At 37.2% G+C, this 21,385-nt stretch overlaps 1 protein-coding gene across 1 annotated transcript in view; it reads left to right on the top strand.

Moving 5' to 3' along the window:
- GPM6A (glycoprotein M6A) overlaps positions 1-21,385 on the top strand; it is a 500,686-nt gene that overhangs the window by 401,447 nt on the left and 77,854 nt on the right. The window contains exon 4 of the mRNA XM_053703846.1: positions 2,795-2,948. Coding sequence (XP_053559821.1) covers positions 2,795-2,948 — 154 coding nt within the window. The remainder of the gene's footprint in view (positions 1-2,794; positions 2,949-21,385) is intronic.

Genomic DNA, 21,385 nt, shown 5'->3' with positions numbered 1-21,385 from the left:
TAATTAAATTAGGTTTATTGCAGTGTAGGGGTTTGGCAGTTTAGGGGTTAATAGATTATTAGGTTTATTGCGATGTGGGTGAATGGCGGATTAGGGGTTAATATTTTAAGTAGGTTAATTGCGATGTGGGTGAATTGTTTTATTAGGTAGATTGCGATGTGGGTGAATGGCGGATTATGGGTTAATAAATTAGGTTTATTGCTATATGGGTAAATGGCGGATTAGGGGTTAATATACTTTATTAGTTATTGCGGTGGGGTTTGGCAGTTGACAGGTAGATAGATATTGTGCATGCGTTATCTGTTAGTTAATATTTTCAGGGAGTTACGGTGCACACATATTTAGCGCAAGGCTTGCTGCGCCTGTCTATGTGTGGCGAGTCCTTGCGCTGAATATGTGATACCGTTTTGCAACGTGGTTCTATGTTAGCTTATGAGAGTAAAAATTGCGGGCGACGGGTAAAATATACAGGCCTCGTTGATATGCGGTGCCATATATGTGATACCAAAATCGCGTAAAAAACGGCATCGCCGGCTTTTGTTGGCAACGCCACATATGTAATCTTGCCCCCTGTATTTAATAAGAGCAGAATAGTTTATCAAAATTTATTTTAAAGATTATTTCTTAACAAATGTATCCTGATTTGAAGATTAATTTCTATAACTTTATTAATGATATTTTTTTGTATTAAGAGGATAAAAATATGTATTATGTGTATGGTTTATTATAAAACTATAATTGTATATACTGATTTTTCTTTTTTATAATTGTATAATCTGTTTTTCTTATCACATCTATCTTGCATAATTATTACAAAGTTGTATTGCAAAAAAAATATAACCGTATAGCAGGATATAAACAGAGGTTTTAATGCTAAAGGGTAGTACAAGGAGAACTAATGTGAAAGGAAAGGACACAGAAATATAGATTATTATAAGTTGTAAGCCGTTTTGAGGACTGCTCGAAGCTCTAGACGTTAGGGGTAAGTCACATGTCTATCTATCTATCTATTGGGTACTTATAGAGCGCGAACGAATCATCCGTGAGGGTCTCAAGGCGCGATAGAGTGAGGCACAGAACTTTATAAAATAGATACAGTTCTACAAAACTCCTGTAGGCAAGAATGTAAGGAGGTGATAAGAAAGGAGAATAGAAGATGGTATAGGGCAGAGTGAAGGGGGCGCATGGGTGAATGAGAAATAAGAGTTATATAGTGCCTGGTATGTTAGGGTCAGGGTTTTGATTTTTTTTTTTTCATCAGGATAATGGAAGCCAATGGAAAGATGCACTACAAAAGAATAATTGAGATATTGAAAGGGATATAAAAACTCCTTAATTTCTCTTTCATGATTCACATTGAGCATACAATTTTAAACAACTTTGTAATTTACTTCTATTATCAATTTTTCTTCATTCTCTTAGTATCTTTTGTTGAAAAGCAGGGACGTATGCTTAGGAGCTGGCCCATTTCTGGAGAACTATATGGCAGCAGTTTTGCATGAATGTTATCCATTTGCAAGAACACTAGAGAGCACCACTATTTCCTCCCATGAAGCACTCCAGATGCCTACCTAGGTATCTCTTCAATACAGAATATCATGGGAATTAAGCTAATTTGATAATAAAAGTAAAATGGTATGCTCTGTCTGAATCACAAAATAACATTTTTGGGTTTCATATCCCTTTAAGGGACTGTTTTACATATAACAGTGGATTTAGTTTAAACCAGTATTGCTAGCTGACTTCTACAAAATGATTTGTAAACTAGCAGGGGAATGTGGTAGATGAGGTTGTGATGAGAGCTCAGAATCAACCCCTGATCCTGCAGCTTGTTAGGTCATCACCTATATGTTCACAACAGCCCTCAGATCAGACCCCATAGTCCTGCAGACCATTTAGTTATATTCTTATATTGGATTAAAAAGATGGCATTGAATCTCCTCTCAGTTCCATGCCCATATCAGACTTTAGATGAGACCTATGGTTTTTTAAAAAAAAATCAACTATATGCCCACAAAAATTAAAATAAAACCCAAATTCCTGTATCCCAATCAGACATTTGCTTAAATCTGACCTCAGATTACATATATTTTATTGCATAGTAACTTGAAATACCGAACAGTCTGGTTAGATACTGGACATCTGACATAAACAAGATTCACTGGGGTAGGAGTTTAGTAAGAGCTTGTGTCAGAATGTCTGATTATTTTACCAGTGACTTCCGGTATATATCATTTTTTTTGTTTCTTTTATATTTTACAAGTATTTTACAAGATTGGCAATATTTAGATTTCCAACATAAGCCTGCTGATACAATCAGCATTTTATACGTCTTTACTACATACAACAGTAAAACATATTGTAGGTTTGAATATGGTTTGGTACTGCAGTATTAGTTACTGCTTTTTACGAAAGATGGGTGAACTATGTATCAAATTACTGTACTTGGATCTTAAATAAAATACACATTTTTGGTTTACTTAAAGTTGGCATCAAATTGGACTGTTTTATAGCTTATTCAAAATGATTACTGAACCGATATAAACTCCCAGATCTCATTTGATATTACTATGTATTTAGAATTTAAAGCATGTCTAAGTGTCAGGCAGTTAACAATATACATAATATAGCAATTTAGATAAATAAAAAAAGGAAATCTATAAGATTACATTTCTTTAGACCTCCTGTAATGGTGTTTGTTAAGTTTGTTGGTCAAGACAAAGCAAGTTGTAATTGTGTATAATAAAAGGTATATCCCAATTAACTGAACCCTGGTCATTTTTTTGTGTTGCAGTTTATCATGCTGACATACCTCTTCATGCTTGCCTGGCTTGGTGTCACAGCTTTCACTTCTCTGCCTGTCTACATGTACTTCAATCTCTGGACAATTTGCCGAAATGCAACCTTAGTAGATGAAGCTAACTTTTGCTTGGATCTTCGTCAATTTGGTAGGTAAACAATATTGGTGAACTTTTTTTTTTCTTCAAAATTTGCCATAACTAGCATATTGATCTGACGTTCAACTTTTTAATTATTATTTATTTGCTCTTGATTCATTCAAGCCATTTTGAGAGGTTATTGTACAATTTGACAATCAATTGGCCCCTTTGAATAAAGTTGCCCATATGTTAGTTTTCCTGCTAAGAAATCCAGCCTTGTTGGTTTCACTTTTACTAGCACTAACCTAAATTCTTTATACATGGTCTGGGTGCACTTTGCATACATGAGAGGGCATATGTTTTTAAATGTACAGTATAAAATAAAAATTCCAACTTCTATTATCAAATGTTCTTTGTTCATGGAATACTCTTTGTTGAAAGCAGGTAGGTAGGCTCAGGAGCATGCAGTTGTCTGACACTATATGGCAGAACTTTTGCAAGAATGCTTTTAATAATGTTAAAATAAATTTGATTTTTTTTTATTTCTTTTTTTAAATGGGACAACCATTATATTTAGATATCGTTACGCTATTTTGCGTTGAATACATTATTATAGATAGTATTTATTTAGGGTTAGATTACAAGTGGAGCACAATAGATTGTGCAGGGTGTACATAATCTTTTGCACAGCTTCTCGCAAATAATAATACACTATCTAATATTACAAGAGAATGGTTGAATACTCTAACCAAAACATCTTAACCCGGCCAAAATGTTTTCATTGCTATACTATACTATATATGCTATACCTATACTAAAATACTGCTGTAAAAGGTATAGCGTTATTATTTAAGGGCCATAATACACAAAAATAACATGCTCTAATTAGTTAGATTATGTAAGTTTAAGACTATCAACCCTAGACTACTGTGTGTTTCACCCATGCAGCGGGGTTAGAAGTACCACTTGGGTTCTACAGAGCACTCCTGGTCTTGAGTGGAAACTGCCGCTGATGCAATCAACCAGTTCTAGCCACACGACTCAGTATGGAATCAGCGCTGTTTATTGTGCTTGAGTGATATTAAGAGCTAATATTTTGGTGCTCCACTTAGTGACATTAGTGTTTAATGTCCCTTTTAGTGAAGTTTTTTCTATGTGCTTGCCACTACTAAAAGGGTCACACAAACTGTAAACAAAGCAATGAGCACATAAAGGATCAACACATAGACAGACCTTCTTCCTTGAAAACGACATTGTTTAGTTGAAAGGACAGAAGAAAACAAAAATACGGGCTCAATTTATCAAGCTACGATAGCAGCTTTTGATTTTAATCACCCCGATCAGATTCGATTGGGTTGATTGATAGCCACTGCTTGTGCACGATTGGCTGCGAGCAAGCAGGGGGGCGATATTGCACAAGCAGCGGTTTGTGCAATGATAAATACGGCAGTGGATGCTTGTCACGAGGCTTGGGAGGACGAAGTTCATGACAGCGAACTTCGTCTGCCCACCAAATTATTAATGGAGCCCGTAGAGTGTAACTTTGATTATTGCAGTGCCATAGAGTCTAACCTCTTCAGGTAGCTGGTTACTGAACCTGCAGTGGCATTAATGCAGTAACAACTAAAGTTTGTTCTTTAGTTACTGTACTCTGTGCTAGCTCCTGCACATACAGCACTCCATATTTTGTCATGGATCCTTCATGTCACTCCCAATGGCTGACTTCTATTTAACACAGCAGAAGTCTTCAAAAGATACTGTAGTGCTAAGGCCAATTACAGCAGTGAGGAAGAGTGTCTTAAATATATGATAAAACAGCTGTCAATCAGCACATGAAATAATTTGGTATTTATTAGGAGAATTAATTAATGACAGAAACAGGTTATTGAATGTGCCATCCTTTTTTTCTTCTTTTTTTGATATAATAGAAAATCCAATACCTCTTTTGAAATAATATTAGTATTTTTGCATTATGTTTTTACAAAAAGCAAGAAGTGTTTAATCTCCCCTTACTCCCAGTGTAAGAGGAGAACACTCTGTATGTTGTTTGGTTTATTAATTATGGGCAGTTGTTTCAATATAAATAGTAATTGACTAACTTCTGTATATATTTATAAAGCAATATCTCTTTGATTAACTTGCTAATTTAATTAGTTTAATTGCATGTCAGATTATAATAAATTTACTTCTATTACATGACTTCTCTTTAGGTCTAAATATGAATAGCATTCTCTACTACTTACAATCTTTATGACATGTTTTCTTGCAAATTAAATAATTATTAAAAGGTAAACCATAGAACCCAGAATAGATTGTAAAGCAAGTTTACTTCCTTTTTCGTCTCTAAGACTGGCAACATCTCATTGGTGCATATAGTCCCTGCTCTATTCTCTCACTTCATTAACAGCGACCGCACACAGGGGGCAGTCTGTACACACCAAACAGAAGCTTGTTATGAACCTTTTGCATCATTCTATCATTTCTTTCATAATATAATGATGGTCCATAACATGTGGGATATATTTCCCACCACTAGGAGGAGGTCAAGAACACATACAAGAGCTTAAAATCCCTGCCACTTCCCATCTCTAATCAGTTCTGTTCTTGGCCTCTCAGGGGTTGGCTTAAATAGAGGTTTTCCAGCTACTTGCGTATGGTTTTATATTTGGGAGCAAAAAAGGCACAGTAGTATCTAGCACAGGGACCCAGGAGGCAGGAGACCAAATGCAAGTAACTGCCAACTTGCTAGAAGCAATATAAAGCACAGACAAGGTGATCTCCTTGCAAAAATCCTCAATTTATTGATACAAAAGGAACAGGAAAAAACAGAGTGACTCTGTTTGTTCCTGTTCCTTTTGTATCAATAAATTGAGGATTTTTGCAAGGAGACCACCTTGTTTGTGCTTTATATTTGGGAGCTCAGACCAATTTGAGACCGTTTATCCCTGGAAATTATCATTCACAAAGAAGGTGGAAGAGAGATTCACAGCAACTAAATTAAACAGGCAAATAGAAATACCCTGTTATGTGCCCAGTATTTCCATATTGGATTTCAGCCCTAACTACCTGCAGGCATTGCGGGCACTTGTCCCACAGCCTCCCCCTGAGGGATACAGGTATTTCTTTCTTATGACATGGAGAGTCCACAACGTCATTCCAATTACTAGTGGGATATTCAACTCCTGGCCAGCAGGAGGAGCCAAAGAGCACCCCAGCAAAGCTGTTAAGTGTAACTTCCCTTACCCATAATCCCCAGTCATTCTCTTTGCCTCTGTCAATGGAGGATGTGCGAAGTTGGTGTCTGAAGATATTTAATCCTTTTATGGGTACTTTTCCCTGCAAGCAAGGATTGGGGTCTAGCTGTGTCCATGTCAATCTCTTTAGTAAGAGTAGTTGTGACTTTAAGCAGTTTAAAGACGGCGAGGTTGTCTTTGCTTTACTTTTAATGCTTTGCTACCTTTTTTTTTTAGAAAGCCAGAGTTGGTTACTCTGCTTTTTCTTTTCCTACAGGTCCATGACAGGGAGTGAAGTACCTACCACACCTAAGGAACAACATCTATCCTGCAGCTGGATCTAAGGTAAGTACCTTTTGCCTTCTAGGTATTGAAGGACAGCAGCACTTAACAGGTTAATCCTCATATGGATCTTTGCTGGGACATAGTAATTGTTCTTAGCTAAGGATTCTTATTGTGGACAGATTTTTTACACTTTGTGTTTGAAATAAAATAGAGATTTTTATCACAGTGTGAGATTTACTGATCTCTAAGATACATTGCGGCTGAGCAGTTATATAATCAGGGATTTGCCGCTTCAATGACTAGGTATTTATATACGGACCCAGGTTTTATAGTATGTGGGGACTGGCTCCAAAAGGAGTGAAATGTTCCACTTTTTTTTCCATCCACGGTCTGTTTGTTACAAATATGGCTTTAAAAAGAGCCCAGTATGTTTTGATATTTGTATTCCTTTCCTTCGTTTTTACTAACTGCTGAGGGACCGGATTGTTTATGGTGCAGACTTAATACTTAGAAGTATTTTCCTGAGCCTTGCCTTGCCTTTTCTTGGGTTAAATGACATGGGCTTATTTTGTCTTGGAGCCTGTCGTTTTATTTCCTCCCCCCAGCAGTTTGCGATTGTGCTAGTTGTGCCATTTTCGCATACTGGGCTATCCCTGGTCGAACTTGCTTTGAGGGTCCTGTTTGTTGCTGGGTGCGTAGTTTTGTTTCGCTATTGTGGGCGGGTACATTTTAGCCATTATGATAGATTAGTGAGGATGCGCTCAGCATTCATTATCAATGGATCTCTTTCATACAGATTGTGAGTGAGGATCTGCAGGCTGCCAATATGTGTCACCACCCTTTTTGTTTTTTAGCAAAGGGTATCTAAAAGCTGGCTGTGACTCAACATTTTTTCTTTTATGTAAGACAGTAACTCAGTGTAATGAGTTATGTACCCAGTGTATTAAGTGTTATGTTCTCTTTATGTACGCACCGTGTAATGAGTACCATCTGCACTCAGTATAAAGATTATTATGTACACACAGTGTAATGAGTGTTATATACACACAGTGTAATAAATATTATGTACACACAGTGTATTAGGTTATATACACACAGTGTATTAAGTGTTATGTTCTCATTATGTACACACAGTGTAATGGGTATTATGTACACACAGTGTAATGAATATTATGTACACACCGTGTAATGAGTATTATGTACACACAGTGTAATGGGCTATGTACACACAGTATATTAACTGTTATGGTCTCATTATGTACACACAGAGTAATGAGCACAATGTACACTTAATATACTGTGTGTACATAGCCCATTACACTGTGTGTACATAATGAGAACATAACACTTAATATACTGTGTGTACATAGCCCATTACACTGTGTGTACATAATACTCATTATGTACACACAGTGTATTGGGCTATGTACACACAGTATATTAAGTGTTATGTTCTCATTATGTACACACAGAGTAATGAGTACAATGTACACTCATGGTAATGAGCATTATTTACAAACAGTGTAATAATGTTTTATGTACAAACAGTGTAAGGATTTTTATGTTCATTCAGTGTAATGAGTGTTATGTACACACAGTATAATGAATTTTATGTACTCAGTGTAATTATTATTATGTATATTCAGTGTAATGAGTACTATGTACTCACAATATAATGAATAATGTGTACACACAGTATAATGTGTACTACGTACACTCAGTGTAATGAGTATTATGTACTCCCAGTGTAATGAGTATTTGTAATCTCAGTATAATCAGTATTATATACACACAGTTTAATGAATATTAGGTTCACTCAGTACAATGTGTATTATGTACACACTGAGTAATGAGCATTTTTGTTTTCACACAGTGTAATAAGTATTATGTACACATGTCTGCACTTTTATTTTTCCGAAAAGTTCAGATGATTAGACTGGGAGTTAAAATGTCTTGTTTCACTGTGCTAGCCTGCAGAGCTCTGTGGTTAAAATCTTGGCAAGCTTTTTGCTTTACCTTATAAGGATAAACTCTGTTTGGACCTGGTCTGGCGGAAATCATTTCTGAGTTTATGGGTGGAAAGGGATCTTTCCTACCTCAGGACAAGAAGTATAGACCAAGGGGTCGACAGATTTCTAATTGTCGTTCCTTTTGCAACTTTAAGGGATGGAAGTCCTCCTCTTCCAGACCAATCAAGGTCCACTTGGAAAACCAGTCAGCCCAGGAATAAGGGAAAACAAATCTAAAAGCCTTCCGCTGACTCTAAATCAGCATGAAGTGTCCGCCCCCGATCTGAGTTTGGATCAGGTGGGGGGCATAATTTCTCTTTTTCCGCAGGCTTGGATATGTGATGTCCCAGGTCCATGGGCTGTGGACATAGTATTCCAGGGTTACAGAATAGGATTCAAGTCCCATTCACAGTGATCATTTCCAGTATCTAAGGTTTGCTTTTTCTGGACATGCATTTCTAGTTTATTGCCCTTCTGTTTGGTTTTCCCGCAGCTTCCAAAATATTCAAAGTGTGTTTCCTAGGGACAATTATAGATTCCTTGTCCATGAAGATTTTTCTGATGGAAATCAGAATATCCAATCTTCTTTCTTCCTGCCTTTCCCTCCAGTCTGCTTTTCGTCCATCAGTGGCTCAAGGCATGGAGGTGATTGGTCTGATGGTGGCTTCCATAGACATAATTACTTTTGCTTGGTTTCATCTGTGACCACTGTAACTATCGCAAGAGACTCTCTCTTGTGGTGGATTTCACAGCAACATCTGTCTCGGGGCACTTGCCTCCTTAGACCTTCCTGGGTGATTATGGATACCAGCCTGTCAGGCTGGGGAGCTGTTTGGGGTTCTCTGAAGACTCGGGGCCTGTGGTCTTGGGAAGAGTCTTCTCTTCTCATAAACATCTTTGAATTGAGAGCAATATTTATAGCTTGACTTATAAATCTTTAGTCAGGTTTATCAGATTTCAGTCGGACAACATCTCCTAAGTGACTTATATCAACCACCAGGGAGGAACTTGGAGTTCCTTTGTCATGAAGGAGGTGACTCACATCCTGCAGTGGGTGGAAGCTCATAATTGTCTTCAACCTGCCTGGACATTTGGGAGGCGGATTTTCTGTGCAGACAGACTTTTTATCCCAGGGAGTGGACTCTCCATCCGGAAGTGTTCTCCAGGATAACCCTCATGTGGGGGGTTCCGGAGTTGGATCTGATGGTGTCTTGTCAGAATGCCAAGCTTTCAAAGTAGGTGCTATGTCTAGAGATCCTCAGACCACCCTGATAGATGCTCTGGCAGTCCCTTGGGTTTTCGGGCCAGCATACCTTTTTCCTCCGTTTGCTCTCCTTCCACGAGTCATTGCTCGTATCAAGCAGGAGAGGACATCTGTGATTCTAATAGTTCCAGTCTAACTCGCAGGATCTGGTTTGCGGATCTGGTGGAGATGTCATCTCTTCCACCTTGGCGGTTACATCTGAGGAAGGACCTTCTAATTCACGGTCCATTCCTCCTTCCAAATCTAGATTCTCTGAAGCGGACTGCCTGGTGATTGATTGCCTAGTCCTGTCTAGACACTTTTTTTGGAGGCAGTCATTGATTTTATGCTTCAGGCTCGTAAGCCTGTTCCTTGTAGGATTTTCCATAAGATATTGCGTAACTACCTTTTTTGGTGTGAAGCTATAGGTTTTTCTTGGAGTCAGATGAGGATTTCCCAAATTTTTTCTTTTCTTCAGGATGGCATGGAGAAGGGTTTATCAGTCAGTACTCTGAAAGGTACTCTGTCTATCTTTTTGCCCAAACGCCTGGCAGCATACCAGATGTTTTTAGATTTTGTTCAGGCCCTGGTCAGAATCAGGCCTGTGTTTAAGCCTGTTGTTCCTCCTTGGAGCCTTATCCTAGTTCTTAAATGACCAGTCAACACAGTAGATTTGCATAATCAACAATTCCAAGATAACAAGACAATGCAATAGCACTTAGTCTAAACTTCAAATGAGTAGTAGATTTTTTTCTGACAAATTTAAAAGTTATGTTTTTTTCCACTCCCCCTGTACCATGTGACAGCCATCAGCCAATAACAAATGCATACATGTACTATGTGACAGCCATCAGCCATTCACAAATGCATACACACTTATTCTTGCACATGCTCAGTAGGAGCTGGTGACTCAAAAAGTTTAAATATAAAAAGACTGTACACATTTTGTTAATGGAAGTAAATTGGAAAGTTGTTTAAAATGGCATGCTCTATCTGAATAATGAAAGTTTCATTTTGATTGAGTGTCCCTTTAAAGTTTTGCAGCAGAGACTGTTCGAGCCGATGCATGTTGTTGTTATAACATTATCTTGGAAGGTTTTGTTTCTCTTTGCTATTTCTTCCACTCACAGAGTTTCTGAGCTTTCAGCTCTGCAGTGTGATTTCCCGTATCCTATTTTTCATGCAGATAAGGTGGTCCTTCGTTCTAAATTGGGTTTCTCCCTAAGGTGGTGCCGGGTTGAAACTTTATTTAGGATATTGTTGTTTCTTCTTTTTGGCCTAATCCTTCTTTTCCTAAGGAACGTCTTTTGCATAACTTGGATGTTGTGCGTACTCAAAAAAATTTCTTTCTAGCTACTAAAGATTTTTGGCAATCTTCTGTACTATTTGTTATTGTCTCTGGAAAGTGTAAGGGTCAGAAGGCCACTTCTACTTCTCTTTTCCTCTGGTTAAGAAGAATGATTAATTTTGCTTATAAGACTGCTGGACAGCAGCCTCCTGAGGGAATTATGGCTCATTCCTCTAGGGCTGTCTCCTAATCTTCGATTTAAAATAAAATAAGCTTCTGTGGAACAGATTTGCAATCGGCAACATGGTTCTACAACATGGTTCTACAAATTTGTTACTTTTGCCATGGGTGAGGCCTCTTTTGGGAGAGAGGTTCTTCAAACGGTGGTGCCTTCTGTTTAGGTCCTCCTGTCTAGTTCTCCCTCCATGTTCATTCTGTGTACTCTGGCTTGGGTATTGGTTCCCACTAGTAATTGGAATGATGTTGTGGACTCTCCATGTCATAGGAAAGAAAACAAAATGTATGCTTACCTTATAAATTTCTTTCTTTCCGGACATGGAGAGTCCACGACCCCACCCTCTTTTTTTTAATTGTAATTCGGCAGTTTTTTTGGAGTAAACCACAGGCACCTTTTTCACCCTTGTGTTTCTTCTTTTCCATTTTCCTTTGGCTGAATGACTGGGGATTATGGGTAAGGGAAGTTACACTTAACAGCTTTGCTGAGGTGCTCTTTGCCTCTTCCTGCTGGCCAGGAATTGAATATCCCATTAGTAATTAGAATGACGTTGTGGACTCTTCATGTCCGGAAAGAAAGAAATTAATTAGGTAAGCATAAATGTTGTTTTTCCTATAAAATCCTCTGCTGTTCCTGCAGAGGTACTGGATGGGCTCTTAGCTGGACACAGATCTTCATAATGACTGCCAGACAGTGGAGTGGGTGCTAGCTAATGTTTACTTATATTCCTCACTTACAGGCACATACCTCTTTAAATTTAAACATCTGTGCGCCCTGTCGATTGTTGCCTCTAATTTCAGCTGTGTGGGGAAGGGGATAGAGCAGTCTGAGAGCATTTTCTTGCTATTAGCTCCCTGGTGGGAGTCCTTGTTCAACAATGTCTTTTGGTGAGCACTTCACGTTTTTCCGCCATAACTTTGTGCTCCTCTCCTCAAAACCAGCAGCATTTATGGCTACGGATACACTGTTTTGGAGAGAGGAAGTACCCTAGTTTGTTTAACATCGAGTATGAGCAACTAGGAAGCGCTTTGATGTTAGGATTAAAATTGCTATGTCACTGCTTATGACTCTGTGCCCTCAATATACTGGCACTGTGAGCGGCACTTTTTATTAAAAAGTTAAGCGGCTGGTAGTGTTTTACAGTCCCATATATTGATGTATTTGTTCTTTGAAGGGCTGTTATTTAAAGAGCCCCTGCTTTTATTTATATATATATATATATATATATATATATATATATATATATATATATATATATATATATTTATTTATATAGCAAAAGCTTAATAGGAAGAATGTATTTCAGAACATATAATAATGTTCTGAAAAAGCAAGGGATTTTAAAGACACAGGCACACAGAGAGAATTTATAATAAACTAAATTTTTTTATCCCACATCACATTATGTGGATCACTGCTTTAGCTTAGTCAAACCATATAAAGTGAACACCCATATATACAGATAAAAAACTATGTCTATGGTAAAAAGCAACAAATCAGGAAATAGCTACCTAAGCATACGTATGCAAGATTAAGCTGAATAATAATGTATATATTACACACCTTAAATATCTGTAACAGAACATACAGCGACAGATATAAGTACACATACACGTAGTAGACTGATCACTCTATATTGCCTACCCAGGAGCTGGTAATTAACATGTTCCAGTGTAAACCGTCACTGGAGGAGGAGTGGCATGACCGTCAGCGGTCTCCAAGCAGATCTGAATCCAAGGGTTGCTTCCCACAGAGAGTAAAGGAGTCAGCTGTTCTGGCAATTAGCCACGTAAGAAAGAACCAGGCTTTCACTTAGCTGACAAGCAAACGTAGAAATTAATACCAAGATGTACCAGATCTTTTACTCCCAAAATCTCTCTCCATACAGCGGACCTTCCACATATTCGTGCATATTCTTTCACAGAAGTAAAGGAACACAGCTGTCGCATATGATTCCCATAAGTGTGTCTAGCATATTTCCATAGATAAAGTATAACTCACGCTCTTGTGGCAAAGTGTTTGAAAGTCTACGCAGAGCAGTCCCTTTTTTATCAGGTTTTTTACTCCACCGGTAACACTCATGCTCTCTTATCAGCGCTCAGCTTGAAGACAAAGGTTAGCAAATTTCCATCCAGCATTTGTAGGGCTGCAATCACGCTATAGCCCTTTGCTTTACCATAGATTTATTTTAAAGATCAGGAGTCGACATACTCCTAAAGTTATAAACACAATGGTGCTTTAAACACAACAGTGCCAACGACCGTTTCACCCCCACAGCAAATGTGTGTCACAGGGGTTCATCAGGGCATAATTGAATTCTCACCGGATTTCCTCTTATAAAGGCATACCTGAGCATCCCCAGGTGATCCTCCCACATGTTACAGGTGAATCTCTTAAAGCTATATTCACCATGTTTTGCCCTATTAGTTAGTTAAACAGTATAACTACTAAAAGAATGTGATAATAACATTTTACAATGGTCCTGCCTAATTCCTCAGCATTCCAAAAATTCTTACACATCCTAACTTAGGTGCACTTTGTATCATAGCATATACTCTGCCAGAGAAAATTATCATTTCAATTATAGGAAACTAGCATACTCCAGCTTGTCATTTAGACCTGCTAGGTATCTAGTACTCAATCTATAAATCCATTTTGCTTCTTTTTGCAGAAGCACTTTTTCATTATTGCCACCTCTACCATTTGTTATGCCCTTATCTATAATGATAAACTTCAAAGATTCAACATTTCCATTATGATAAGTACATAAATGTCTTGCTACATTAGTATCTTTTGAGTGCAAAATGTCATCCCGATGTTCCTGCACCCGGTCCTTTACTAGCCTTTTCGTTTTGCCTACGTAATTTATATATATATATATATATATATATATATATATATATATATATATATATATATATATATATATATATATATATATATATATATTTATTTATTTATATGGTATTCTGCATGAAGTGTAGAGAATGATCCAATTAATGCTTGTGATTATTCAGTAATAACCACTCTTAAGAATTTCTGAGCATGAGCTATATAACAAAAGTGCTCTAAACAGAGCACCTTTAACCAGGGAATTGTATATTTATTGTAAATTAAAGAATAGAATATATATTGCAAACTTTACTTTATAATGAGGCTATATAGCCCCAAAAAGTTTGCACTATGTCCTTTAAAGGGGTCCTGCAGATCGCAACCTTAAAACTTGTAAACAGATCTTGTGTCAGTGGTAATTATTGCTACTAGTGTCCATTTTAGTGCTCTAATAAGTGATACTTAAAAAAAAAAAAAGAATTGAATTAATATTATAAAGATCAAAATAATTTTGTTGGGTAATGTAATCAATTAATTTGTGTACCTTCCAATGGACAGATTCTTTTCTGGTTGCTCAGGATTTGGAATACTTGTTCACCTATTTTTACCACACTTAACCAGTATGAGAGGCTATAATCAGAAACTTTTTGCAGAATATGTAGGTATATGCTTGTGTGTTTATATACCCTCACTGATGCAAGTAGACTTTAGTAGTCAGTCAGAACCTAGCTAACATAGGCCTAGATGAATTGGCAGTGCAACTTTAGCCCTGGCAAATAGCACTTTGTTGTTTCTGATATGTTACAGATCTTGATTGTTGAAGAATGGATTCATAGATGCCATTATACCTAGCAAATTCAAATAACAGTAGATAATAAATAATATTTCTCATAATATTATATTATCTAAAATGCCTCAGAATATTGTTACTAGCACTGTTACGAATATCAACACTACAATATTGCTAAGGTATTTAATTAGAAATGTAATTTTATATTCCAAGACCAATATATATATATATATATATATATATATATATATATATATATATATATATATATATATATATAATAAAGAAAAGATATGATATCCGCGCTGTATTAGTTCTACTGAGTGGCGTATAAATTAAATACACAAAAAGTAATCACAAATTAAATTATGGAAGGTTAAATACCATAAATCATAAATTATACAACATTGATTACATATAAACAAACATGCATGATAGCAAAAGTCCACAAATCTATTAAGATATACAGAAAGGCAGCTGAAAAAAGGTGTGTGAAGACTCCCAGCTTGTCTCCACAAAAAGAAGGTATATAGAACAAAAGAGTTTATATTCTGCGCCTTTCTTCTGCGGTGTAAAAAATTGTGGGGCAAAAGTTACCCCTATATCTAAGGACTTACTTCAAATGACCTCAATCCGTATGAGGTAAGTAATCACCAGAGTATAGATGTTATTCCAGGATCAGTACAGGTTGTCATCCGTAGGCTGATTCACTGATGTAAATAAAACAATGTATCCAATGTGCTGTAGAACAGGGTTGAGTGCAGAATCCTCGCCACACAGTAAGATGTCTCAGGAAATATGTGAGAAAGGGAACAGACAAAAGGGCCAAACAATAGTGAAGTACGCCTTTATTAAATAAAACATACACACATATAAGCCACAGATGTCAGCCCACTCAGACTAAATAACCTCAATCGTTATGAGGTAAGTTTAAGCCCAGTAAAAAACATCAAAATGGCGAATCAAATAATGCACCAGCCCGTACTGCGTCCCTGACGCGTTTCGAAGTTGCCTTTTGTCTGTTCCCTTTCTCACATATTTCCTGAGACATCTTACTGTGTGGCGAGGATTCTGCACTCAACCCTGTTCTACAGCACATTGGATACATTGTTTTATTTACATCAGTGAATCAGCCTACGGATGACAACCTGTACTGATCCTGGAATAACACACACACATATATATATATATATATATATATATATATATATATATATATATATATATATATATATATATATATATATACTAATGTGTATATATATATATATATATATATATATATATATATATATATATATATATATATATATATATATACTAATGTATATCCATAACTTCCTTTCAAGAAAAGCTATACACCCATAATGGTGTTACTTTAGGTGATATTACTCCCTGGTATTGTTACCCTGACCGGGATCAGCCCTTATTTCCTTTCTTTGGATAAACCCTGTATCATAACTATAGCAATGAGATGTGAGATTACATAAAGGCAAAAATAAATAAATAAATAAAATCTTCTACATTATAACTAGCTCCTGTGTTATTGAAAGGAACATTGCATTAGACCAAACCGAGAGCAATATAGTGAATCTCTGAGTTTAGCAATTCTATTCTTCTATGGACAGAGACAGATTTATCTGCTAGTTAATCTCTCCTCACCACAATAAATGCATGCATTACAAAACAAGTGGAAGACATTATTAAGACACACTACTTCATGTAGTATTTTTTTATGCAGTCTTTACCAGGCATCACGATTAAATGTATATTCACTCTATATTATGTTCTCTGCCAGCAACAATCTCATTCACAACAACTTTAACAGAAGGCTAATGGCATTATTCAAATTATCGTTAAGGAAAGCCCTGTTTAGATATAGAGTCAATCATTAATGTTATAACTGGGGGCTAAGGTGTAACAGACAGGAAAGGAAAGAAACTAAATTTGCAACGTAACCTTTATTGTTTGCAATAAAAAAAACACAAGGGAAATTAACTAATATAAGACACTAAATATGAAAAAGGTGGCAAATAAATTCAACTCTAAATGTGACCTACGATGTAACTGTTAATCCATTGTTAAATAATCCTAGATATTACATTATCGTCCTGTAGAGCCCACTATAGAGATATATTCAGATGTAATTATATTACTTATTTTAAAATAGCCTTAGATATGTAGCTAACCATTAAAAAGTTATTTCCGGTAAGTAAGCTAAATAATTATATGCAAAGTATATCTTTATGCATGCTACAATTTAGTCAATTAAGGTATCTAAAGGTTATCCAAATAACTAGTAAAAGCCTCCTGATCTATATCTAAATAAGCAAAAGGAATCCAGAGAAATAAATAAAATATTTGTATAACGCCAGTAGTAGTTCACCTCCGTTTAACTTTGTGTTGTAAATCAATTGGTCGTTGCAAAGAATTTTATTTTAAAATACTTTTTATTGAATATTTTTGTAATATACATACAAAGAAAGAAGTACTTTTATCATGACATTCTCATCCCTTCTGGCATATAAGTATTCGGGGCCATTCAACCGTCCTTATGCCCACCTGTATACCTTTCCACAAAACAGAGTGCAAATCACTAACTTGGGCTAACATTCCTTAGCAAATTTTCCCTTTGATCTTAACCTATCTTATATAACCAAAAAGATGGGTCACGTAATTGTGGGATGAGTAGTATTCGTTGCAAACATAATAAAGTCAATTAGTAAAGTACTAGTTGTAAACAAACCAAACAATTTCTCCCTCCATTCATATATAAAACAGTGTCTCTTTTTAAGAATAGTATAGTACCTGAGGGTTGGAGACACTTCTTCCCATGGCGCACTCCCGTCAACCCCATATCAGCTCATGTGAGTTTCAGACTTTAGACGTCTGTTCCTGTCTACCTATCCAATATAGCCATACTTTTTGTACTGTTTCCCTATTGTTTAGAATTCCTGCTGCTTCCTCGTACATGGTGTAGGTAAATTGTATTTTATTATATATTTCTGTCCATGTTGGTGCGCCTACCTTCCAGTATCTGTTGCAAAGAATTTTAGAAGGAAAACGCTGTGGATTGAATGCGTCATAGAAATGGGCAGAGACTTCAAGGACATAAATACCCTCACTAGCGGCAGTGCCGCACCCTTTGAGAAAGCCGTAAACAGAGCAAAACATGTCAGTGGAGGGTTTGGTAGTTTATTGGGCTCTTATTACTGTTTTTAATTGGAAAAAATATTTGGCCACATTAATTAATTTACCAACGAGCAGTGTTTCGTCTAACATTCTTTGCACTGACCAATTGATTTATATCACAAAGTTAAAGGGACAGTCAAGTCCAAAATAAACTTTCATGATTCAAATAGCACATGTAATTTTATACAACTTTCCAATTTACTTTTATCACCAATTTTGCTTTGTTTTTTTGGCATTCTTATTTGAAAGCTAAACTTAGGAGGCTCATATGCTAATTTCTTAGACATTGAAGGCCGCCTCTAATCTGAATGCATTTTGACAGTTTTTCACCACTAGAGGGCATTAGTTCATGTGTGTCATATAGATAACATTGAGCTCACGCACGTGAAGTTATCTAGGATTCAGCACTGATTGTCTAAAATGCAAGTCTGTCAAAAGAAGTAAGGGGGCAGTCTGCAGAGGCTTAGATTCAAGGTAATCACAGAGGTAAAAAGTGTATTATTGTAACTGTGCTGGCTATGCAAAACTGGGGAATAGGTAATAAAGGGATTATATATCTTTTTAAACAACAACAATTCTGGCGTTGACTGTCCCTTTAAAGGAGGGTGTTATAATTAAATGGAGGTTAACTACTGGTGCCATTATACAAATAGTTTCTTTATTTTACAGGATTCCTTTTTCTTATTTAGACATAGATCAGGAGGCAAATACTAATTATTTGGAAAACTGTTACTTTATTTGACTAAAGTACAACATGCGTAAAGATATTTTGTATATAATTATTTAGCTTACTTTCCGGAGTTTTATTACGGTTAGAAAGTTTGCTACATATCTATTGGTACTTAAAGTGAAAGTTAATCCTAGTGTTTTACAAACGCTAGGATTTACTATTGTAACAAATAAAGGGGACTTACATTCATGAAGGATAAGATACTTCATGTAGAAAGCTCCTTTATTTGTTTCAATCGATCGCCGTTTTTAGCTGCTAGAGCAGTCCATGGCTAAAACATTTTTTTGCTAAGAGGTGACGTTTTCACCTCTTAGCCAATAGCCGTGCGGTAAATCCATCTCCCATGGGCGCCAAGCCAGATTTTCCACACAGCTATTGGCTAAGAGGTGAAAACGTCACCTCTTAGCAAAAAATGTTTGTAGTCGTGGGCTGCTGTAGCAGCTAAAAACGGCGATCGATTGAAACAAATAAAGGAGATTTCTACATGAAGTATATTAAACTTCATGAAGGAAAGTCCACTTTATTTGTTTCAATAGACTTTCACTTTAAGGCAATTTTAAAATAACAAATAATTTAAATACATCTGAGTTTATCTCTATAGTGGACTATTCAGGTATGCTTAAACTCTAGAACTATTTAGCCATGAATTAACAGCTACATTCTAGGTTACATATAGAGTTGAATTTATAAGCAACCTTTTAATATTTGGTGGCCTATATTAGTTAGTTTCCCTTGTGTTTTTAGTTTCCATGGCGTAGATTCCGGTAAGATTGTTTCATTTTACTCTATTCATCAATGTACTGTAATGTGAATGTTATCCTGAGAGGCAACCACCTTGCGGGTCTAACTTATCATAAGGGTCTCAGTGAGTCTCTTGTAGTATCTTGGAATCGAGGGTTAATATCTCCTGAGGGGGGTTATTGAAAAGGGGGATTTATTATCATGTTTGTTATGTAATTCAACCTGCTTATGTGTGATGTTTATGGGCTCGTGGTTTGGAACACTGAGGCCTTGGGAAGTGACACGGCCTTTTGGTTGGGCGTGCTTTTTTGGACTATACGGTTCACCTTGCATTCAGGCTTGGTTCCGTTCCGTTTTCCATTTCCGCATTCCCGACCGTGTGGCGAAGGAAATTTTCTAGTCCGCAGGGGTCTGGTCATAGGAGGTGTTGAGTGCCCCTGCCTTTGGGGGTGTTAGGTGCTGTTTTTGTTTTTACTACTTTAGTCCATATTTATATATCCTTTATCCAGTTATGGAGGATTCTGATGCTGAGACTGTGCTAATTTCAGATTCAGTTACGGAGGATACTGAGACTATTTATTTTGATTTCAGATTCTGTGTCCGGTGATGAATCCGGATTGGCCTCGTTGACACATGTCAACCAGTTTTGTTCCGTATCCCATTTCAGAGCGCCTGGGGTTCCTCGGGCTCAGGGAATCAAGGGACTGCTGAGCCATCTGCCTCTTGGGGTCCTGTCTTCTGAGAGGTGACTTCCCTACCAATTCATACTCCTACACATGCAGGTAACCCCCCGGAGGTTGCACCGTGTTTTCGCTTCCACATAATGTTGGCGATTGTTCATCTGCAGAGTCCAGACGTTTCTTTGAGAATGTGCTTCTGTCCTATTGTCCCAGGCCTTCCACCTTAGGGAGGGCCTCTACAGTTCCCCACGGGTGTAACTGTCCCTAAATGTTGTGCCTTTCGTTACAGGATTGCACGCCTTTGCATATTGCTCAGACATGTTTTTCAGTTATTGAATGACTCTATCGTTACTAGATACAGGGATTTTCAGTCTGCTAATTCGAATGGTGCACCTCCTTAGACATGTGGGGATGAAGTAATCTTATGATTATTTGTTTGAGATCTTTCCCAGTTTTTGAAAGCTAGGGCTCCGTTTGGCTGGTCCTGTGGGTAGGCCTGTGTCTTTTTGGGCGTTAACCTCTGGGTTGCCTTATATTTTATTTATATCCGATGGGATCTTTTATTTGTTTTTGTTACCTTCGGGAACCTTCTGGGATTGATACTCTTTATTACTTCTTTGGAAGTTGTTTTGGACATGTTAGTTTTCTGTTTTTCCCCTATGTGGGAGAATTTATGCAGCTTGCCGGTTAGGACCCTAGGTGCAGGCTGGTCCTGTTGGGTTCGTTCGGTTTTGCGGCTGTTCAGACATGTGGCGCTGTTCTGTTTGGCTGGTTCTGTAGAAGTGTTTTGAGTGCTCAGGTTATCATTGTTTTTCATGTTCAACTAAGCATTCGAGAGGACCTGTGGGTCCATGAGGCGGGAAGGATTGTTTCAGTCCTTATAGCCTTCAGTCATAGATGACTGGGCAGGGGAGTTTTCCGCTGCGTCACACTCTGACATCTGATTTCATCAGAACTTAGAGTTTTTCTCCCCTATGTGGTGGAGGATTGGAGGACTTAATGCCCTTTACCGCAATTGAGCGGGTTGGCCTTCATTTTTAGGCCTCTGGATTTGTCCTTTTGGGCTTTATCCAACAGCTTGTACAGGATAACTGTCTAGCATGTGGAAGGTTTGCAGTTTGAAACCAGTTGCAGCTCTTGCCACCTTATGGGTGTACGCGTAAGCTGTTTGTAGTGTATCCAGATGCAGCTCTTACTCTTTGACGTGCACTGTCTGCCTGAGTTATAAGAGACCTTTGGTTCTTCTTC

This window comes from Bombina bombina, chromosome 2 (genome assembly GCF_027579735.1).
Source record: "Bombina bombina isolate aBomBom1 chromosome 2, aBomBom1.pri, whole genome shotgun sequence".
NCBI lineage: Eukaryota > Metazoa > Chordata > Amphibia > Anura > Bombinatoridae > Bombina > Bombina bombina.
This window is presented reverse-complemented; position numbering and strand designations above follow the sequence as displayed.